At 39.2% G+C, this 23791-nt stretch overlaps 2 protein-coding genes across 4 annotated transcripts; both read right to left on the reverse strand.

The window, feature by feature from the left end:
- Positions 1-35: 35 nt before the first annotated feature.
- Positions 36-6207, reverse strand: LOC133465002 (guanine nucleotide-binding protein subunit alpha-11-like). Its single transcript, XM_061747288.1, has 7 exons — positions 6063-6207; positions 5210-5394; positions 3097-3251; positions 2897-3025; positions 2283-2412; positions 1304-1457; positions 36-915 (listed from the first exon to the last, which is right to left on the reverse strand). Exons 1-7 carry the CDS (start codon positions 6190-6192, stop codon positions 728-730), a joined length of 1071 nt encoding a protein of 356 aa, XP_061603272.1. The 5' UTR covers positions 6193-6207; the 3' UTR covers positions 36-727.
- On the reverse strand, positions 6195-23565 carry LOC133465001 (guanine nucleotide-binding protein G(q) subunit alpha-like). 3 transcript variants are annotated; one of them, XR_009784527.1, is made up of 10 exons: positions 23152-23565; positions 22853-23014; positions 21321-21505; positions 16609-16763; positions 15079-15207; positions 14872-15001; positions 14603-14756; positions 13411-13706; positions 8408-8525; positions 6195-6328 (listed from the first exon to the last, which is right to left on the reverse strand). XR_009784527.1 is itself a non-coding variant. In XM_061747287.1 (8 exons), exons 2-8 carry the CDS (start codon positions 22986-22988, stop codon positions 13516-13518), a joined length of 1080 nt encoding a protein of 359 aa, XP_061603271.1. In that variant the 5' UTR covers positions 22989-23014; positions 23152-23565; the 3' UTR covers positions 8610-13515. The 3 variants fall into 3 exon arrangements, 1 of the variants encoding a protein (XP_061603271.1); XR_009784528.1 differs by having other exon boundaries at positions 8408-8574; XM_061747287.1 differs by lacking the exons at positions 6195-6328; positions 8408-8525 and having other exon boundaries at positions 8610-13706.
- Between the last annotated feature and the right edge of the window lie 226 nt (positions 23566-23791).

Consider the following 23791-nt stretch of genomic DNA (forward strand, 5'->3'; position numbering starts at 1 on the left):
TTTTTTACCATTAGTGCTCAAGCACAGAGGCGAAATTGAAATCGCTTGATTTGTATTTATTTTTTTTAGACAGTATAAGTCATCTTCAACATACAAAAAAAAAAGGCCTTCAATACAGATAAGGAAAAAAAAAATCTAATCTGGCACGCATGTTCATCATAAACCTACGCAGTGAAACGCTTGGTTAGTCGGCCCTTTTGGTTAATAAGCCGTCATAAAAATACAGCGGCGCCTTGAGAGACAAGTTGAATTTGTGACCACGCTTGTAGCTCAAAACTGAAAATGAATGGAAACTTGCCTTTAATCTGTTTTGTCCTCCCCTAAATAACCATTGCTTAAATGGTTGTAAATCTGCATCTATTGATGCTAACCGTTAGCAATCGACTAGTTGACTAGTCTAGTCTGTGCAAGCCTTCCAACCTTGAGCCCATTGTGATTGGGAGGTGCAGTAGGGCAATTTTCTTGTCACATCACTCTTGCAATTTAACTTGTTGTAAATTGAGCATCTGTTAATTAGCAAAAACAAAGACATTGTATTTCCTCCTCGCAGAACCGCAAGTAGGGTTTGGTCGCATTTCACCACAGACGACTTTTGCCAAAACAGTTTTTAAAGTCTTTGCTTAAAAAAAAATGAACCAATGGAAAGAAACCATAATGTACCTTGCTGCTTTTATGGGATGGTTAAAGCTGCAACAACATATTAAAGTCAATTCATTCCAAAAGCTGACTATAGCTGAGTGAATTCCAAGATTTCTCTGAAGATGGTGTCCTTGACACTGTTGAAGACCACTTTGGCGTTGCTGGTGTCGGTGGCGCAGGTGTAGTGCATGAACAGAGGCTTCCTGTGGCCCTTGTGCGGAATCTTGTAAAGCTCCAGGAAAAACACTTGGGCGTGTTTGGCGTCCTTCCGAGGCCCTGGTGGCAGATGTGGGGGACTCGGGTCACAAAAGACTCAACATGAACTACTTTACATTTGAAAATGTTCATTTTCAAGATTGGGGCCACTTATCCCTATGTTATTAAGCCCTGGGGAGTTGATTTCATACTGCTGTACTGTTTGGTGAACTTTCTTTCCCCCCCACACTTTTATAAACTCAAACGGGTTACATAATAGCTCGGCGTGTGCGGTACATTCAACGCGGTCTAATGTCACTCAAAAATATCTAATAAAATAATAATAAAACGATTAATCGCCCAGTCTTAATTAAAACTTCAGACTTGAGACTGACTTGTGACCTCTGCCTGGTGGCTTGCCAGGAAAAAAAGCCATCACGTCACAGAGAAGAAAGGCGGAAGTACGTACCCTTGTACTGCGGGAAGTAGGTGGCCACATCCGAATGCTGGACTTTGTCCTCCAGCAGGTCCTTCTTGTTCAGGAAGAGGATGAAGGAGGTCTCGCTAAACCACGGGTACTTGACGATGGTCTCGAACAAAGCCAAGCTCTCTTCCATCCGATTCTGATGGACCGGAAGGGAGGACATTGAATAATAACAACAACAAAAGACAATAACAAATACAAAACCAAAAGGAGATCAAGACAAAAAAATAAATACAAAAGGTCAGAATAAAGAAAAAAAGGCAAAGAAAAAATACTCAAAAGACAAAAACAAAATAACAGCAGTTCAAATGTAACCAAAATAGCAAGACAACAAAGAAACAAGAACACAAAGCCAAAAATAAAGACAAAAGAGACAAATTAAAGGACAAGAACAAGAAAAATTAAAAAAACTTACAAGAAAAAAGATCATAAAAAGTAAAAAGGCAACAGACAGTTCAAACAAAGCCAGAAAACAACGATAAGAAAGACATCAGGGGGTATTCCAGCAAGCAGGTTCACAATGCTCTTAATCCAAACCAGAGTTCTGAGTTGACTTCCCCTGAACTCAAAAACTAGGATCATTCAGGTTTAGGAGAGCTGGATCTGAATTAGTTCAATCAAGTCCAGATATGAAGATTTGAGCTACCTCGTTAACAGCCACAACCAAAGGACATCATCAGTGGAGCCACAATATGTCAATTTGACATGAAAACCGAGAGAATCTTGTCAAGTTACTTACTTCCCCCTTGGAATTACAGGTGCTAATGCGGGCATTTAGTGATATGAAATATTATTATTATTAATATTTCTTATATTTTAAAAATTAAAAAGAAATAATTGATGCACACATTTAATAAAATATTAAGACAAAAGCAGAAAAAAACAAGACAAAAAAAACCGACAAAAAAAGAGAATAGCACACCGAAAACAGAACAAAAACAAAAGGAGGAGTTTTGAGGCTTACATGTGCGGGGTTCTCAAGCATGACGCTGTCGTACTCATTGAGAGCGCCCAGGAAGACGATGGAAATGACGTTGTCCATGCAGTGGATCCACTTCCTCCTTTCAGAACTCTGACCGCCCACGTCCACCATCCTATATACACACACACATATATACATATATATATATATATATATATATATATATATACATATATATATATATATATATATATATATATATACATATATATATGTATATGTATATATATATATATATACATATATATATATATACATACATATATATATATATATATATACATATATATATATATATATATATACATACATACATATATATATATATATATATATATATATATATATATATATATATAGTGGGTGGGGGGTGGTTTAGAAAAATTTTATCTCTTCGGACAGAAAATATATTTACTACTTACTTACTATTTGGTGGCAAATCAATATAACACTAATATGCTAATATATAGCAACCTAGTGAAGAGAAATGATAAAAATGCTAACAAGACATTAATTACATTAACGCAGAAATAAAGCAACCTGAGTACAAAAAAAAATAATAATAAATTCTGAAAAATTAAAGTGTCATACTCTACCTGAAGATAACGTCCTTTATAAGGAAAGGGTACTCGATGATGCCCGTGGTGGGGACGCGGACCCTCAAGATGTCTTGCACATTAGGGATGTAACCCGGTGCAGTGATTCGATCTATGTCGTTGAAGTAACTGTAACACCGGTCGGTCAATATGTTGTACCGTATATAAATATCATCTAAAAATGTTATTAAAAAACGTACTATTTGGCCGAATCGGACAGGTGGAATTCACGTCTTCGCTCGTAGCAGTGCTGAAGGCCGGAATCGCTCCACAAAATCTTGATGGCGCGCACCTGCCAAGCCTCCAACCTGTCCACCTTCTCGGCCTCCACTTGCCTCAGACGTTCCGCCAGGGCCTAGAATACCCGCAAGAGAGGGCTACTATTAGCTTAGCATTTGAAAAATGCTTATTGGAAATGGTACCCGACGAGAGGGCATGATGACCTCATTCATCTGCCTTAATGCAAGTTTTGTAGCTGGACCTAGGTTGCCATCTTGCTATATGTTATCATGACATTTATTGGCATGTTAGCATTTTATCAATTCTCATCAAAAAATAGTACCAAACTACAGGGGCATTATCTGCCTTGGCTATTTTTGTACCCAGGTTGACATCTTGGCAATATGCTAGCATAACAATTGTTAGCATGTCAGCGTTTTATTGATTTTTATTAAAAATAATACCTGACAACACGGCATGACGCAAAATTCTCATCTCAATACCAAAGTGCTTTATGTACTCAGGCTCCATCCATCCATCCATTTTCTGAGCCGCTTCTCCTCACTAGGGTCGCGGGCGTGCTGGAGCCTATCCCAGCTGTCATCGGGCAGGGGGTGGGGTACACCCTGAACTGGTTGCCAGCCAATCGCAGGACACATAGAAACAAACAACCATTCGCACTCACAGTCATGCCTATGGGCAATTTAGAGTCTCCAATTAATGCATGTTTTTGGGATGTGGGAGGAAACCGGAGTGCCCGGAGAAAACCCACGCAGGCACGGGGAGAACATGCAAACTCCACACAGGCGGGGACGGGGATTGAACCCCGCACCTCAGAACTGTGAGGCTGACGCTCTAACCAGTCGGCCACCGTGCCTGTACTCAGGCTATATTACTATATTTTAGCACACCAATATATTATCATTTAATTTAGTCTATTTAGGAATATAACCTGACTAGAGGGCATGATATCAAATCCTCATCCATGTGACTCAATGCAATTTTTTTACAATTTTTTTCTGTTGTTAGCATTTTACCAATTCACACGAGTACCAAACTCATCTTTCTCAGGTTATCTTGATATATGCTGGCATAACTATAACATGAATGAACTCAGGTTGCTATCGTGCAATAGAAAAGCATACTAATTGTTAGCATGTTAGCATTTCATTCGGGGCCGGCTATACGCTGGGGCAAGACAGGGCATGGCTTCCTCCAACGCCGTGCCCCCTCAAATAAAATACGTCTCCTCCGCTTCTCGTGCTGTGTGCTGGCTGTCTGCGGTGATACTGTAGAAATGGCTATAAAGTCATTTATTGTTGAAGGCAATATGTTCATCTTCATAATTTCATTGCCTGAAACATTTATTAATTTTGTATACATTTCTATAGTGACGTTCAATCATGAACCTCCTGCCGTTCGGTGATTGTGAAGTTACAGTCCGCCACCCGAAGTGGTGCAATTCTGAGTTTCAAAATAAGAGCAACAATCGCAACTGCTCTGTTTGCTGTTTGAATGTTGCTGATTTAATATTGTTTTATTAGAATAGAATACAATGCACTTTGTCACTGTACATGGATTTGCTTTGTAAAGTGTACTTATTGATCCTATGTTTATGTGTGCTTCACTTTTTTGTACTTTTTTAGACACAAGTACAGATGTTTATGTGCCCTATTAACAGTAGTCAGTACCTATGTGTTATTAGAGTATTATACAGGAGGACGTTAAGTAGTGAAAGATGCTGCATAGCAATAGCCAAGTCAGTGGCCTAATAAATCATGAAAAATATAAAGTATGGTGTTAAATGATGCCCTGTTCAAATTTTTGCCTGCCCCATCAAGTTTGCATTCCGAGAACCGGCCTAGATTACATTCATTCTTCATAGAATTATTACCACACAACATGGCACAATGTCAAGTTCTCATTGAGAGGCCTTCATGCTTTCGATACTCAAGCTTGCTACGTTATCATCGCAAACCCAATTAGAGCAAGTGAAAATAATGTTGCGTGCTACGAAGACAGCATACTAGAATGGAATGCCGACTAGCAAGGTACATTGGCAATTCGCGCGGCATGTGGGCGGAGTTCCCTCACAAGGTTGCGTTTGTCCGCGTAGTCTGCGCAGAAGACCCGCATGGCCTCGATCAGCGCTTGGATGGAGGTGACCACGTTGTGGCACACCAAGCGAGCAAAGGGAATCCGCTGGGCCTCAGTGTAGCCGTTGCCATGGAGGATGCGCATCTGCTTGAGGAAGGTGCTCTTGCCGCTCTCCGCCGTCCCTGGAGGGCAGGAACAAAACAAGAAAAAATGTTCCCTGTGTCCCAATGGTTATCTTTTCATAGCGTGAGAAGAATGCACTAGATGACAGTTTGACTTGTGTATCACTTTCATAATTCATTAATTAGCTGAACTAAAATGGTGAAACAGAGATTATTTCTCTCTTTGTGAGAAAGAGCACAAACTGGCTGAGACGGGTTGTAACCGAAACACACAGACAGACGTACAGTAAGGGGAGGTCTTTGGGGAGGTTCCTTGGATAACAATAAAAACAAAAACAAAAACTAAACAGATTTTGGGGCGGGGGTGGGTGATTGAAAAACAAAAGGAAACGACAAAATTGACAGAGGGGGGTACATGCTTTTCAACAGACATCTCAGATAATTGCATTTTATCGCAGGATTGTTATGCTGCTTTTTCCTTTTTAAATCGAAAAACTACAAAAATGCCGTTTTTTTTATGCGGGAAAAAAAAAAAAAAAAAAAAAAGATTGGGAATACATGCCTTTCAGTGGACAGCGACAATCCTTACATGGTATGGCAGGATTGTCAGCAAAACAACAAAAATGACTGAGTTTAACAGTTTTGATTAAAAAATAAATAAATAAAAAATATCACAGAATTTTGAGACACTTTCAATATTTCCCTGTTTTTTAGAGGTTAATACTCACCTAAAAAGAGGAGCTTGATGGCACGCTGGTACTCTCTCTTATCACGTTGCAGTTGCCTATTGATGGCTCTGTTGATCCTGCGCTTCTCGGCCTCTTCGGGGGACAGGCAGAGGTCCATGCAGCAGTCCATGGCAACGCCAGCAGCCTCCGGCTGAGATGTTGCCACTCTTTTGGCTGGCGTTCATGTGTGGGGCCACATTCCTGTGGGGCCGGCGAGGCGGCGGAGGTGTACGGCGGCTCCTGGCTGGGACCTCGGCGACGCGCCTCTGATCACATCATACGCAGTCAAAACACATCTAAGTAACGCGTTGACTAAAAATGACGGGCCTCCAGTAAAGGGAGTTTCCTTGTGGGTGTCCTGAAGAATGCCGTAGGCGTGTCGCCGATGGGGGGTTGGGGAGGGCAATTGTTCTGATTTAGTGCCACTATTTCCTCATCCTTGGTATACACTAGCCACAAAAACGTTTGGGTTATTCCTCTTTCGAGTGAAACTAGGATGAAATTAGAATGGACTATAATCCTTACAGGTAAAATTAATTTTATTTGACCTCCACATTTCTCAAGGTAGGTCCAACCATTCAATGTTTTAATACTTTTTGTACATTGTTTTATAAAATCTAAAAAAAAGATGAGAAAATAACGTAAAACACATTCAAAAACATACTGTAAGTGATCAATCCCCACCCAAAATGGTCGAGCAAGAAAAAGAAAATCAGAATTTATTGAGGAAAAAAAAGTATCGGACAATAGAAAAAAGTCAAACGTTTACAATAATACTGTAGCTATGCCGTAAAAGTCTGAATTTTACAGTAGTCATAATTTGAGGATGATGTATAAAAGAATGTCGGACTGTTTTCGAGAAAAAGTTCCAATATGAGAATATAGATATTATATTATTTATATTATAATATTTTTGTAATTTTGCATCATGATTTCATGCGTCGATGCCCATTCAAATTGTGCTCCTTCTGTTGTCTGTTCCTTGGCCATCAGGGGGCATTACAGACATTCATCATAAAGAGTTTTTCGACTAAGTGACTCAGTAAGCCACAGGACAGTCAGTTGTTTTTCAGATGACATAGAATATTTGCCTCAGTATTGTTCTATTGTCTGTCTACATGTGTTGCTGCATCATTGGTGTCCAAATATCCGTCACTTAAAGAATTACCGCAACGTATATATATGTATATATATATATATATATATATATATACACGTTCATCGATGGAAGTTTTGCTCACCCGTATATAGCATTTTGCATTGTGAGTTCGAATTAAGCTTGCCGACTTTTCTAAGTTATGGTTTGGTTAAATAAACAACGTGTAAAGGCAGTACTTTGTTTTATGTTTCAACTGGAACGGCCATAAACAGCTTTAAGCAAACACTTTGCCATCTCTTATGAAGAATTGTTCATTATTTGCTGCTTGTTGTGAAGTTTTCTGCCACAATTTTAGTGTTTGTAAGTCAAGTCTTTGCTTGCAACTTACGACATAAAAAAAATTATTGGCAAAGCGATGGCTCGGAGCTCATAAAACCTGAGGTACCACTGAAGTCTTAATTTATGACAATTTTTAAATGAAAATAAACAAAATAACAGCGGAAAGAAATATTGGCAAAAGCAGCCATAATTTTACAAGAACTAAGTTTTAATCTAGGAGAGAAAATTTGACAAATGAAATTCTTAGAAAGACTTACAGGAAAAAGTCAAAATTTTATACAGTCATAATTTAACGGGTATAGTCTTAATTTAGGAAAGAAAATCTAAAACAAAATCTCACGCAAAAAAAATAAAACATTTTGAAGGTGAAAGAATTGAAAGTTTAATTGATTCTATGATTATACTCATAATTCAAAACAATAATTTATCACATCATCTTTCCTCAATGAAATAAGTGGAAATGATTGGAAATGATCTGTTAGCTGCAGTAACATTAGTCATTTTTCACAGAGGACAAAGAATAAACGCCTGAGTATTGCCATATTGTCTGACTGCAAATGCTGTTGCTTGAAGCGTTCCACCTCTACATTGATGCTATTTGTTAGCTCGTGTAGTGTTTTGCATTACTTGTTAGCGTTACGCTAAGCACTTTTTTTTTTTTTTAAGCCAAAACTATGCAGTTGTTTCAAATACGCAACGTATAATTCTCTTAGTTTTAAGTTCACGAGCAGTCTGAACTGCTGCTTGTGAAGTGACTTGAGTTGAAATCACAACCACCACATAGCGCTAACATCTAAAATTTTCCCTCACATGTCAAAGCAAACACTCAGCCGGGCGACAGCTTGTATCCCGCAAAACCCGCAAGTCCGGTCACTCGTATCTCAAGGCGCCACTGTAGTGTCCCTACCTACTGATGGAGCAGGATGCCAACACAAAATGGCTGGAAGGCACACATTTCCAAGCAGGCGATTGGAATTCTGTAGACTGCCTTAAATCCATCCTTGCACATCATCGTTCCCTGTGGACTAAATCTCAGCACACATCAACAGAAACACGTAATGGTGAAGTCTGATGCTGCGCCAGTGGTAAACACACAAAGACACAAACCATTAGCAACATTTTTACTTTATTCAAATGATCACATACAAACACACATGCATACGCGCGCACACACACACAGATGCTGCATAAAACATCAATTGCAGTGAGTGAAATTCAAGCATAAATTAGACTGCAATTACTTTTAATAAGACGACGAGAGGTCATGTAAACAGTGGTGCCACCAATCTGCTCTAATTAAGCTTTTATTCATTTACTCCAACAATTTAAACAGCACTTCAACTGAGATCAAGACCGCACTCATTTAATGCCTGAGAGGTTATTTAACACACATTTAACACACTTTTCTCTCGGCGTTTAGGCTCTTCGGGACTGCGGTCGCCGTACCGTGTCATATTTATAGTGCACGTTCAAATAAACCCACTTCTACAGCCAATTTGGCATATTACAAATTACATGACTGCAGCTTCATACAATCACCAAATTATGGAAGAAAAAAAAAGGAAAGAAAGAAATGATGAAATGCTTATGTAGCAGAATTCCCTTTGAAATGTGTTCATGTGCCTGTGGAAGTGGACTATTAGGGACACACTGAAAATAAGTCAAACTGTTACAAGAATAAAGTCGTAAAAAAAAAATAATAATTTTACTTCGGTTACGGGGAAAAACTTGTACTTTAATAAGACTTGCACTTTTACCGCAAACTCATAATTCAACGAGAATATACTCGGAATATCAGCTCAATAAGGCGTAACTTTACAAAAATAAAGTTGTAATTCTTACGAGAACAGCCTCAGTTTGATGGAAAAAAAAAAAATAAAAAAATAACTGGGAAGGCTGGCAGTGAATAAGTTTAAACAAACTTTCAATTTACGAGAGGTATTGTAATTTTACAAAACAAATTCAGGTTTACCAGAGGACAGTCCTAATTTTGCAAGAAAAGTTGTTATATTGTGAAGTAAACAGTAGTAAATTTTCAAGAAGTATTTTGTAATATTAAAATATTTTAAAAAATGACTTTTAGCCTTAATCTATGAGAAACTGTTCTAAATTTTGAAGAACAATGTAATTTACAAGAACAAAGTTGTAGTAGTATGAGAAAAGTCATAATTTTGCGAAAAAGATGTATCTTATCTGAATAAAAGTTTATGGGCTAGAAACATTCATTTTTTGAAAAAGTTAATTTTACAACAATAGCTTCAGTGGTGCTTTAAATTCATTATTTTGCAAGACAAGTGGTAACTTATGAAAATAGTAGTAACTCATTTTAATGAAGATGTATTATTTTACGAGAATAAAGTCATAATTTTACTCAAAAAGTTACTTTGAGAAAAAAGTGCAAAATTTAAGAACTAAAGTGGTAATCTTTCGATGAAAAGTCAAACTGTGACCCCAAAAAAGTTTTAGAATTTTATGAGATTTTTTTTTATTTGTACATTCAAACAGTCGTAATTTACAAGAATCATGTCATGATTTATGGGGGGGGAAAAGTATCTATATTACAAGAATAAAGTCCATTTACATTGAAGTCACCATTTGAAGAGGATAAAAATTGCAATTTTACAAGAATAAAGTAGGAGTGTTACAAACATTCGTAAACAGTGTAGTTAGTTACACTTTATTTGCGGTTTAAGATTTAGTTTTTGTTTTTTACATTCGCTCGTTAAAATTAATTACTTTATTCACTAAAAGATGAAAAAAAGTCTTGTAACATGACTTTAGTGTCGTAATATGACAACTTCATCAAAAGCACAGACTATCGGAACATTATAGTGAAATTATAATCACAACTGTATGACTGTTTTTTTTTTCTTGCCGTTTGTTGTTTAATCTTTTCAGTGTGGCTAATACTAAAGTTAAATGTTATATTTTGAGAAACGTGGCAAATTTCACAAGAGTAAAGTGGCAATCTTAGGGGAAAATAAAGTCCCAATTTTACAAAAAAGACCCAGAATTTTAAAAATAAGGTTGTATTACAGGGAAAAAAAGTAGAATTTTTTTCAAGGAAAAATGTACAGTAAAGTCATAATTAGTTGGGGATAAAAATCGCAATTTTATAAGAACAAAGTTGGAATGTTATGAGAACACAGTTGTAAATCGTGTATATACAGTTATACCATAGTTTTGTTTTCTTAATTCACAAGTTAAAATTTTGACTTTTTTTAACATTGTCGAAAAAATAGACTTCTGATAGACTTGATCCTCGTTACATGAGCAAAACATTAACCTAAAAAGTAAACCAACTTTTGTTTAATCGTGAAATTACAATTGCATTACTCTTGCAACGTTACGACTGTTTTTTGAAACTGTACTTTTTTCTTTTTTTTTTTTTTATCTTTTACTGGCAAATTTCACAACAATAAAGTGGTAATTTCATGAGAATAAAATTCCAAATTTTACAGGAAAAACATATTGTTGGATGAGCAAAAAAGCCAGAATTGTATTAAGGAAAAAACTGTGTGACTCTACAATAAAGTAATAATTTAAAGAGAGCAAAATTGCAAAGAATAAAGTTGGAATGTTCCATGGATAAAGTTTTTTTATAGTTATTTTTTTTAAATTCACTCATTAAAAAAATTTGGACTTTTTCCTCACAAAAACACAACCAAAAATCCTGTAATATTATTCTCGGAAAATTACAAAAAATTTTATCCGGATATTTCCGTTATTATTTGTATTATTCTCGCAACTTTACAACCGTTTTCTCGCAATTGTAGTATTTCTTTTTTCCAGTGTGGCAAATACAAATTGATGCTGTGCACACACAAAAACAAAGATGTCGACTCCAAACTGGTGAAACAATGTTACTCAAGTATGCAAATGAGTGAAGGCTTAAAAGGGAAATGTGCAATTAGTGTTGATTACGACTGGGTTATGGAAAGCCGTTTGAGCATCTATTCCATATCCTTGCTATCCAGCTTAAGGTCCATATTCTAGTACACTGTTTGTCCTCACTCGAAACACAAGGCAGCGCACTAGTAGAACAACTATGTCCGACGAGTAATGTTTTTTTTCCCCGACTACTTGTGCTACCTTTGGCCTAGTACTACTACTATAAGTTCAAAGATATCGAATAAATGCTCTAACGGTTTGATATCGGATATTTGCTCAAAGAGCCGTGCGAGCATTTATCCAACAATCTTGACCTCCAGTTTAAGGTCCATGAACTAGTATGCGCTTTCTCCTCACCAGTAGGACAATTTGGGCACAACAGTAGGAAAATGACATGATACTAGTGACCCTAAGCGTTGCACTACATGTGACACTATAAAAACTAGTAGCTAGTAGGTACTAGTAGCACACAGTGTCAACTAGTGCAGTTTTGTTTTGTTTTGACACAAAGTTGTTCTACTAGTATGTTGAATTGTTTGACAGTGAGGACCTAGAGCATATTAGTACATGGACCTTAAGCTGTATATTATGAATGCTCGACACCCCTTTATATTTTTAGACAGATACCAGTACAAGTATTCGCTCTTGATTACTCTAATACTGAGTACCGACACCACTAATACTTTTGATAGATAGAATTTCAATTAATACAATCAGAGATAATTGTGAACTAAACTTTCTTTCTTTCTGACGCACATGATGATTAGGGTTGGACATCGTTTGAATTTGAGCGATTCCGGTTCCGCTTCCAGTTCCTTATTTCGATTCCGGTTCCAAAGGATTCTCGATTCCGGTTCTTTTAGGGGGCTGGGTCAAACAAAATTTGCATGGTTAAAATAAAGGGTGTCCAAATTATGAACATCCATTTTCTTAGCAATCCGCACCATAGACTAAAACGAACATTTGACTCGGGGTTTTATCACCAGTATTAATATCAAACTTATGAACTAGATGGCAATGTGTGTGGAACTAACCCAAATGACTTTATATTCGTTAATTCATGTTTCAGCTAAAAGTTAAATATAGCATTGCTAAAACAGTTATTTGGGACTCGATTGGCTGGCCACCAGTTCAGGGTGTACCCCGCCTCTCGCCCGAAGATAGCTGGGATAGGATCCAGCACGCCCGTGACCCTCGTGTGGGTAAGCGGTACGGAAAATGGATGGATGTTACATCATGTCAAATGGTTTATATGTGCACGTTTTAATTTGACTTCCTGTTTTAAGCTTGTAGCCTTTTATTTTGAAGGGTACGCACCGGAAGTCAGCATTTTGACACAAAAAGTAACTTCACACGGCACCGGTGTTGCACTGAGGCGACTGGTCATTAATTTGAAAAAAGTTAAGACACACTTGTTCGGCGCCGTTGGGCACAAGCATGCGTTTGTGCGTGTTCTTCTTCGTTGGTTTTCGCCGCTTCTAAGTTGGTTTTCGCCACTTCTTCTTCGGGGTGGGCGGACTATAGGCATCGTAACTGGGAACAGATATTTTTTAATTTGAACGATTCCGGGAGAACTGGACTCTCGCGATTCTTGATGCCCAACCCTAATGATGATTCACTGATTTCTCGAATACTGATGAGGAGGACTTACTCCAGGTCAGATTTTCTTGCCTTCAGTATCGGTGGCTGGTATCAGCAGCCTTCACCCAATACCTTGAAATAAGGCCAGTATAGACCCGATACCGATACCTGGTAACGGTACTCGCCCATCCCTACTGGATATCGAATAAATGCTCAAATGACTTTCCATACTGTTTTCCCAACAGAGGCACACACGAGCTATAATGGACGGACGGGGACTCCCACTTTAAAGTGAGACCGACTCGCACCCACGTAAAAATCAGTCCCGCTGTGTCCGCGTGCAGTCATCCGCTGACTGCCGCTCGGTGAGATTTTTATAACGCTTCGTCCACTCGGGCAGCAGTTTAGTGATCAAAGGTCTGAATATCTCAGTAGTACCGTCATTGGGTGCTCCGTTGCCGCCATCTTGCATCAAAGTAGTCAAATAGCGAGGCTTTTCAGGAATCTCCCTCCACTCCGGACCCCTGACGCCATACCTCCGTTTCACACAAGGTTGTAGTCTTCGAGGTTGCCCTGCAGGATGTGGTCTTTGACGGCGTGGAAGACGAATCGGATGTTGTCGGTGTCGGTGGCGCAGGTGAAATGGTAGTAGATGAGCTTCTTGCGGTTGGGGTGCAGGTTGACGAACATGTTCAGGATGAATTCCTGGCCCGCCTTCACGTCCCCCTGCGGACCTTCAAAGGGGCGGGAGCGCACATGAGAAGCCACCAATTACTAATAAAGCATCTTAAAAGGTGACGTTTTTCTGACTGTTTCACATTTTTGCAGCACCGACACATAACGTGTACAAAGTCGCCATTGTAATAGGTTGTACTTAAAATTAATATACAACTATACTTAATAAATGTATTGTTCTGGATTTAAAAAAACAAAAAAAAAAAAAAAGGTTGTGCCACTTTAAAATTATGCACGGTTTCAACATTTAATTCAATAATTCTTTTGGGATACCACTAAAGAACCCGTGGACCATCAGACTTTAAGAATCAATTATCTGAAGCATTAAGCATATCAAGCATAAAGTATCAAAGTTGGCATTTTTTCGCCTTTCTCCATGGTTATGTTCTGTATATGTGGCAGAGATACTGTACAGAAGGGAGGGATGAAGTTGACCAGGCAATTTTCCGCATTCAGAGGTAGTACAGATTTGTAACAACGGCAGGGGGACGTCTGTGTGTAAAGTCTCTTTTGTATTGCCTGTAAAGATTTAGCCATGTATGTCATGTAAGCGCCTTTTTCCCATGTTGCTGTTCTTCAAAAAAAAAGCATACATTTTCAACAGTGGGGTTAAGTTGGCCCATTAACTTTCCACCTTCTGAGGTTGATTCAAAGTTGTAACAGATTATTAAATCTTTTTAACATGATAAAATGTCATGTTGACAAATGTAATACACTACCTTGCTTATATGAAGTAATGGAATGTATTAGAACGTTAATTAATTTCAACTGAACCCTTTTATCTAAAGTAGCTATATAAAAATTAACAAAAAAAAATCTTAGTGGGACCTGTGCCAATGTTTTGACAAGGAATAAGGTGAGTATTGTAAATAAAAGCTTCTTCTCCTCTGCTCACCATTATATTCAGGAAAGTAGTCAACCAAATGCGATTGCATTATTTTCTCCTCCAGCAAATCAATCTTGTTGAGGAACAAGATGACCGAGGACTCTTCGAACCACTCGTAGGTGATGATTGTCCGGAACAAGGCCATGCTCTCCTCCATACGGTTCTTCAAAAAGAAAGTAATGTTCAAAGATAGGAGGAGGAGGGAGCTGTAAACAAGCCTAGAAGAGTGACTGAAGATCTCCCCCTGCAGGCCAATAAAGCACACTGCTGGGCGTCACCTCGTGTGCCGACTCCACCAGCACTTGGTCGTACTCGCTGAGCGCCACCAGGAACATGATGGATGTGACTTTCTCGAAACAGTGGATCCACTTCCTCCTCTCCGAGCGCTGCCCGCCCACGTCCACCATCCTGCGGCGGAGACAAAAGCATTATGGCGACCCGTTTTTTTCCCTCCCCACAGTAGGCGACAGAGGCGGCACACTCACCTGAACACCATGTTCTCCAGGTCGAAGGGGTACTCAATGATGCCCGTGGTGGGCACCCTGACCCGCAGCACATCCTGCTGCGACGGCAGGTACGCGGCGTCGGCGATGCGGTCTAAGTCGTTCAAGTAGCTGGAGAGCAACAAGTTACATTTAAGTAGGGCTCCACCAGTGATTTCCAACCTTTATAGAGTGAAGGCACATCTTTTACAATTTGAAAATACCATGGCACACCAACAAACAAAAATGTCAACAAAAGTAGATACACAGTAATTACTGTATGTACTTCCTGCCATCTAACAGAAGAGCATGTATTCTGTCTGTCACTATGCCTCACTGGCATAAATAGAGGACATTTACATTTCTTGTAAATGAATAATTTTTGGAGCAGTTAAGTACGATTTGATAATTTCCCACGGCACACCCTAAGATTGCTCATGGCAGACTAATGTGCCATGGCACACTGCTTCGGAATCACTGGGGTACACACATACCAGTAATTGGGCCTATTTTGACCCTTCCCCCTATTCTGATCAGAGACACAATTATCCGATGTCTCTAAAAGATTACGTCACTGCTAGCGATTACAGTTGGTACCCATTTTGTTTTTCTGATGGCAAAAAGGTGACGGACAAGTTGAAGGAGGCGTTTATTCATCTAAAGTGGTCCATGCACCTGATGACTAATTGGGCCTTGGCATCTTAATTAGGTTGTGGAAATGCAGTGGGCATAAAAAGTCTACACACCCCGTTCAAAATGTTAAGTTTTTTTATCTGAAAAAAATTATTTTAAAAGAACGTTTGCTGGTTTCATCAGACCATTTTCCCACGTACTTGGGAGATTTAGTTTTAGTCCGTTGAAACCAAGGTTGAAACTTTTGACCATAATTCCGAAAGGCAGTGAGTGGTGGCAGCATCATGATTTGGGGCTATCTTTCTTCAGCTGGAACCTGGGTTTTACACAAGGTGAAGGGAATTAGGAACAGCTTCATATACCAGTCAGTGTTAACACAAAACTTTCATATACCAGTCAGTGTTAACACAAAACTTTCATATACCAGTCAGTGTTAACACAAAACTTACTAACACAGCTGAACATTTGAGTGGTTTAATCAGAAGTGCTTTAAGTGGTGGCAGGTGTGTGATGACTCAAAATTTAACATGAGTTTCAATTCTGAACACAGCCAAATCCTAATTATAAGAGGGTTTGCAAACTTGTGCAATCACATTATTTCTGTTGTTTATTTTGAAAAGGTTACAAAACAAGAAAATCCATTGAGTTTTACAGGTTATAGTTCATTCACATTGATGGTGGAAGTGTTTTTGAAATTATTTATTCTGTTCTTTTTTTTTTTTTTAAATGACAAAACCATAGCATATGAACAGAGAAGTGTAGAACTTTTTTTGTACATGCACTGTACTTTATTTAAACTTCACCTTTATAAAGAGTAAACCCAGAAGCCATGCATGCAGCTGGCATAGGAAACAATGGAAAGTATTCGGCAGGTATCCCATCTGTTTACAGCACACTCACTATTTGGCCGAGTCGGAGAGCTGGTATTCTCTCTTGCGACTGTAACATTCCTGGACCCCCGGGTCGGCCCACAGGCTCCTGATGGCGTCTCCGTACTCTTTTGTAAACGTCGTCACCGTCTCCACGTTCACCTCACAGACAGTACTGGCGTTGGCCTGAACAAGGGCGTGCAAAAACACAGTAAATTATTTATATGGGTCATTTTCATCTATAGTAATTTGATCAATAACTGTAAAAACATACCCCACTGAATTTCACTTTGAAAATCAATTAATTTCACTGATATGATTATTTGAATTATTTATTGGCAGTTATCATTCAAAATGTAATAATTACTTCTAAGAAAAAAAATTACTCTAAAGTAATATTTTTAAAGATTTTAATGCCAAAATGTGCGGCAAATAAAGTTTCATGATTTGCAACATGTTTTTTGAAGATGCTAATTACCTTTTGGAGATACAGAGGATTTTTATCCTATTGCTTAATATGCCTTTTCCATGAAAACTAATGCAAATGTATGTTAAACCTGACTAACTCTCACGGCGTTTGACAACAGTTTTTATGAGTGGCCGAACTGTCCGATTAAAAATTTGAATCGCCGGTGCACAGCATCGCAACATCGCCGATTACAGCCAATCAAAATGCACATGAGCTTTTACTCATGCTAAGAATACATTTCCGGGTATAAAGTGAGCGAGACAGAACGGCTGCTGCCAAATATAGTTAAGTATCGTTGTAAAACGCAATATTTATAATTCATAATGTATCTGTGGATGAAAAACCTTGTGGCCAAAATGTATGTGAATAAAAGTAAAAAGTCACCCAAAAAATAAATACTCAAGTAAAGATACCAGAAAATTACAAAAGTATTTTCTATATACACTCTATATAAAATGAATAAGAACTGTGCACTTCTTGGACCTGCAGTGTAAATTCAGCCCCTAATGTATCGATAGCACACTGTATCTGTAGTGTACACTGTATATATATTCACAGTCGTTATGCATTGAGTACTTGTGCATATGAATCTGCGGCAGGGTGTGCGGGTATTGTTTTTGTTGCTTTCGCGAGGGAGCGGCCAATTAAATCACGAGCAAGACTGCACATGTCAAAACAGCAGTTGACCTCCTTTTCTTTCATGACAAAAACGTCCGCACAAGTTGACTCAATACATCCAGTGAACGTTCCCCATAAACAACCGTGCCGCAGAACAGGACTGCCACAGAAGAAACACTTTCTCTGCCTCTGTGTGTGTGTCTTTGAGGTTTTGCGTCTAATCGTTGCAGGAGCACATCGAGCGCTTCCGTTCAAATGCATTTAGCAGGCCGCCTAAGTGCCACCGCTGCAGAGTTCCGGGTAAAATCTCGTTGAGATAATCTCCTCGGGCTTGGCCGACGGATGTCTTCCTGGAATCTTTGGCCGCCCTTAATTCTCTGCCTCTCCGCTTGGCAGCGAATACTTCCTGTCAACGCACGGGCCAGGTGGACGCTATTTTACTCCAGCGCTGAAAGAGGATATTCTGGAGCCATTTTGTGCCTCTTGCAGGCGTGAGTGAAGGAGCAACATTCCTAATTTGGATTCTTACGCTTTCATGAAACAGCTTTTGTTTGGTAACCCAAGAGAAAGCTTCCAAAAATGTGGCATGGCTCAGCTATCTTCAGCCTCTTTCCAAAGGAGATCGGGCTAAAATGGCATTTGCAAATGTCACAAGTGAGCTTCCCATTTTAGGTATCAAACGACTAGAGTCGGTACCCAGCTAATGTGATTCGATTAGTTGGGGTACCAACCCTAGTCGTCTAGCTTGGTTGGTACCCTGCACAACTTTGGACTATGGCTATACAAATAACTCAAGATAGTTTGAGTATAAAAAGAGGTTAAAGCAAAATCTATGCCTCAAAGCGTCGTCTCTCCACATGGACTCCACGGAGAAATAAGTTGCTGTGATTGTCCAAAGTTTGGGATCATTTCACACTTAATAAGGAACATAAACTGTAATGTGTACCACAACAGCACGTCTACGATCGCCAACACATGGTAAGGTATCGATGTTAGCTGATATAGCCTACCACCGCTAGTCAAAACGTATTGCAATGCGTATTGCAACAAGTGGTCAAGAATAGATATAGCCGCCGGAGCACTTTCAATCGCTTTATTGAACAAATGGTAAGAAAGCAAAAAGGTTATAAATCAACTATTTTAGCAACGTTGACAACCTTTGATACTCCTCTAGATTTGAAGACCTCTAACCTTTAGGTGTCATACCGCTCTAATTGGTTCCCCCAAGGAAAGGTTTAAAAAATGTGGTATGAATCAACTATCTTGGCCCTTCGCTAAAATTGTGCGATGTTTGCGCAATCCCGCAAACTGACAAAACAAACCGCAACAAAGGGACAAAACGGCAACCATGCAATCTGGTTTATTATATTAATAACAAGCTGCACAAATATTCCACTTGCATTTAAAGGGGACATTTATGAATGACCTATTAGCGTAATAATTAGCATTAGGGTTAGCCAAGAGTTCATCTGGTTTATGATTTCCCTTTCAAGAACATACACATGCTGACTCAGATGAAGTTACTGTGACATGATAACAATCACACACACACACACACAAACTCACACCAAGGGACATCGGGAAGTGGAGCGTTCTCCCATGGGGCCTTCCCTGGTCTGTACCTGGAACTTGTGCTCTCGTGTGCTTGTGCTAATTGGAGTGATTAATAAGCTCCTGTCGCCTCCATTAAACATTCACGTTTGTCTCTCACGTTTGTGAAAATGTGCATTTGTGTGTGCGTATGTGTGTGGTTCATCTACAAATTGCTATTAGTGCCACAACGAGGAAAAAAAAAATACAATTGAGTGTTTATAATAACATCATTAATTAAGCATCTCAAACGAGGAGAAAAGTGATCTTACGAGAAAGGTTCTATCTATTACAGCATGAAAAACATTTTTTGGTAAATTACAATTTTAAGAATAAATAATTCTGACAAAAAAGCCGTAATTTGATAGGAATAAAGTTCTGATTGTATGCGGAAATTTTGTTTTTTTTACAAGGATAACGTCAAAAACTATGAGGAGTCCTAATTTCACATGGAACAGCAAGTGAAAAAATGTGAGTTAGTTAGTTAGTTGTACTTTTACCAGATAAGAGTCATCCTTTTACAATAAAAAAATATTTTACAATAAACATTTTAATAAACCAAGAAAATACTTCTTTGTAAATTGTAATTTTAAGAATAAATTGTAATTTGTGACTTATTTCGAGTAATACTATTCATTCATTGATTCACATCTGATGCGGGAAAAGAAAATTGCACTATAAGAATAGTCATACGAAACTAAAGATGTACATAAATTTTATGATTATAAAGCTTTTTTTTTTTAAATGGGAACAGCATAATTCTATGAGAGTACGCTCAATATTGCTGCTACAACAAGAGCGTTTTGAGAACCAAGAAAAAAAAGCTGCCTTTCCAGCTCCAGTAATAACCGTTCCAATAAGAGGAGAAATATAATATGGTTTGGTTGAACTGGAACTGACAAATGAACAGCTTAAATCAAGCAGACTTTGTCTCTCATATGGAGAACTGTGCATGTGGAAGTGAGAACATGCGCGAGGAAATACTTTAATGTGTGCGCGCGCGTGTTGTGAGATACGAGCTGTCGTTCAGACGATTTTTTTGCTTTGACTTGCAAGCGCAGACCTAAGAGACGAGCTGTATTCTGGTAGTGACTCAATTCACTTCACAACAAGTAACAGTTTGTGGACAAATCTTCAAAAAAAGGCTCCAATCTGTTTCTTGCCACTCCCAGCTGAGGTTTACTGTCAAACTAAACAAAACAAAGACAATTACACTGTATTTAAAAAACACCACATAGCTAAGCCTTTCAGTCTGCTAGCTTAACGCTAACGCTAAATAGCATCTATGTTGCAGTGCTACAACGGTTTAAACAAAGGTTGGAACACAAACGGTGCAGCAACACAATATAATAGGACTCAAGAATCATATTCTTTATCCTCTGCGTAGAACAACTAGTATTAGTGGCATACTGATGAGCTGTGAGAGGAGCTCTGACACATCAATGAACAGTAACGCTGTCTTTCTGTCTTATACTGCCCCCAGGTGGCCAAGGCAGGCACACAAGAAGGAGCAGCACAATGGTCATTCAATTTATGTAGTGACACAAAAACGGTTTATTTATAATGTACAATATTGTGGAGTGCTATTTTTCCTCATTAAAAGACACATTAAAACATATTTTGTTGTTTTTTTTTAGGGAAGGCGTGAACAGATTCATTGCATTTCCAATCATTTCAATAGGAAAATATGATTTGAAATACAAGTGTTTTAAGTTATGAGCCTGGTCACAGAAGAAATTAAACTTGTATCTCAAGGCACCACTGTATATATATATATATAAAAAAATATCTATATATATTGCTGATTTTCACCTATTGCAGGTGGATCTGGAATGTATCCCCAGTGATAAATGGGGATTCACTCGAAGAAAAATATTGTAAACCTGCAGAGGACTGACCACCTTGTTCTCTGTGAGTGTCTGGCAGCAGGACTGCGAAACTAAACATGGCCGCAAATCAAGTTCTCCACTGTGCAGTTAACACACCGCAGCCCCGCCACACCACCCCCCCACTCCTGCAGTCATTGTATAAACTGACGATAAAGGCTCCCTCGCGCGTGTGGGTACCTTATTGTATTGGTACTTGTAAGGGATCCGCAGCGTCTTCATGGCCTGGATCATGGCCTGCATGGCGGTGAAAATGTTCTGGTACACCAGCCTGGTGAAGGCACGCTTGTCCTCGTCAGAGTAGCCTCGGCCGTGGATGATCCTCATTTGCTTGATGAAGGTGCTCTTACCGCTCTCGCCGGTCCCTGGTAAATACAATATACATTTTGTTTTTTTTGTTTTGTTTTTTAAATCAGTGTCCCAACAATAGGATTCCAAAACTAGAAAAATAGGATGGATCAACTGTGTTGATAGCCGTACCACTATGAATTCTACCTGGACAATAGTAGTAGCTACAAAAACTGTTTTCCTAACAGTAGAGTTTAAAAAATGTGTACCGACCAGCATCATCACTTGCTCCGTCCTTTAGATACCATACCACTGCGGTTAATAGCTCACCTCATTTGACACCCTTCCTCTAAGTTGGAGGGGCTCCATGCTTAAGAAATCAACCATACAAGTGATTTTTTTTTAAGCAAAGGAAAAGAAAGGTCAAAATTAGTCCCTACGTAGCATACCAAAGTTGGGGGAACCCTAAGATGGGGACTTTTGGTGCCCCTCCAAGATTTGGCCAGTTCAGATCGCCTGTACACAACAGGTTAGCACAAAGAACAAAAAAAAAATGGTCCAGAACAGCTCTTTTGACACCCTCCACAACATTTGATAACAGTCAATTTGGTGAATTTCTGTTCAAGGCAGGTATTGCAGACAGTCCAAGAGGTTCCAAAAAGTAGTTTTGATACCGCTCTCTGAATTTGGGAAATTTCATACTTGACTCGACATGCTTTAAATTTAGTCTGGACTCGTTTGATTTTTGCCACAGTAACTTGGGACTTTCTTGAAACTTGAGGGTTAATACATTTACTTGCAACTCGTACATTGTGCCTTACTCCTACCACTGCAGACAGCCCCCGAAACCCTTTTATTTAGCACTGTGTACTGTTATATTGATGATTTGCTTCTGAGCGAGTTGCGACAACATGGTATGCTAGCCAGTAAACATCCAGTTGTATACAGTATTTCTGTAACTTTGTGGCATGAAGGGATATATATATATATACATATATATTCCATTATCTTAATTTAGTGAATGCCATACTATAGGTACCGTAAGACCAAGGTAGACCGTACCACGCCCAATAAGGGTTCCAAAAAGTGGTTTTGAAAAAACTGCCTTTGATCCACACTTTGAATTTGATGAACTTACTTGACACAAGACGTTCTTCTCAATGGATTTAATTACATTGACTTTAATATGAGTGTCCGGTGATTTACTTTGAAAGTATTGATTTTATTTTTGAGTCTAGTACAAAAACATGTCAGTACCTTGAAATGTCGCACCCTCAGGGGGCAAATAAAGTTTTTTTTTTTTTTTAAATAAACTCCACACACCGAGGCTGTTCGCTTTCGTCTGTCACGCATGACATTCAAAAACTATTGAGTAACCAAAGGCTTGACAACACTATGTGTAAAGATTGATTTACTTCATTTACCGAGCAAAAGAAGCTTGTATTCCCGTCTCGAGTCCCTCTTGTCGCGGCGTAGCTGCCTCTCGATCTCGTCGTTGATCCTCCGAGCCTCTTTGGCCTCCGGGCTGAGGCAGCAAGCCCCCGCCGCCATCAGGGTCATCGTGCCCGGCTTCAGGCGTCGCCTCCCTGGGCACGGACACAAACATGATGCCGGTTAAGCGCTGCGGGAGGATGGGAGAAGGTGGGAGGGGGGGGGCACAACAACCTCGAGTCCACTCACTTAAAAGCACAACATATATAACTTATGTAAGTTTACTTTTTACCTTTACACGCCGCTTTTAGTGCTAAATGAAGTGAAACAAATAAGTTTTCAGCACTCTCGGCGGGCGTGGTGGATGTGCCGAATATGGCGGAGTTTCACTTCATGGTCCCATGAAGTGTATTCTGTAAAAAACATTCAAAAACAAGACGACGAAAAGGAGCCAAGTCTCATCGAGGAGGAAGGGAGGGGGCGAAAAAACTCCGCAGCCGACTTTGGGGTCTCGAAAGCGGGGTGTATGTGTCTCCGTCCCACCGCGGCGACCCCCGCGGTGTGAGCTGGAGGTTGGTTCACTGAGCCCCGCACGGATGGCACATGTGACGGGGGGGGAAAGGGGACTGACAGCCCCAAGCTCTCGCGTTCTCTCCAGCGATGGGAAAGCGTGTGAATTCTCGTCTATGACATTACTGTAACTCGTTTCCGGTAAAAAAAAAAAAAAAAAAAAAAAAAAGAAGAAAGCGAGTGCTGACTGCTGGTGGACATGACACGTGACACAAGAGTATCGCGACATTTTAACAACCATAACGATAAAGTATCACGATACAGAGAAGACTCGATGATACTTATACACAATCAACACTAAGTTTTCTTGTGAATTACTAAGTATACAAAGATATTTATTTTAATACCTATTGCGTACAATT

This window comes from Phyllopteryx taeniolatus, chromosome 15 (assembly GCF_024500385.1).
Source record: "Phyllopteryx taeniolatus isolate TA_2022b chromosome 15, UOR_Ptae_1.2, whole genome shotgun sequence".
NCBI lineage: Eukaryota > Metazoa > Chordata > Actinopteri > Syngnathiformes > Syngnathidae > Phyllopteryx > Phyllopteryx taeniolatus.

Bases quoted from the DNA above. Each gene is read 5' to 3' on its own strand.
- LOC133465002 (XM_061747288.1), bottom strand. From the start codon at position 6,192: ATGGACTGCTGCATGGACCTCTGCCTGTCCCCCGAAGAGGCCGAGAAG. The intron at 3,026-3,096 runs GTACGTTTTTTA...CCGGTGTTACAG, and splicing joins CTGTCCGATTCGGCCAAATA to TTACTTCAACGACATAGATC. The intron at 2,413-2,896 runs GTAGAGTATGAC...GTGTGTATATAG, and splicing joins ATAAAGGACGTTATCTTCAG to GATGGTGGACGTGGGCGGTC.
- LOC133465001 (XM_061747287.1), bottom strand. From the start codon at position 22,988: ATGACCCTGATGGCGGCGGGGGCTTGCTGCCTCAGCCCGGAGGCCAAA. The intron at 15,208-16,608 runs GTGAGTGTGCTG...GTTGCTCTCCAG, and splicing joins CTCTCCGACTCGGCCAAATA to CTACTTGAACGACTTAGACC. The intron at 15,002-15,078 runs GTGAGTGTGCCG...TCTCCGCCGCAG, and splicing joins CTGGAGAACATGGTGTTCAG to GATGGTGGACGTGGGCGGGC.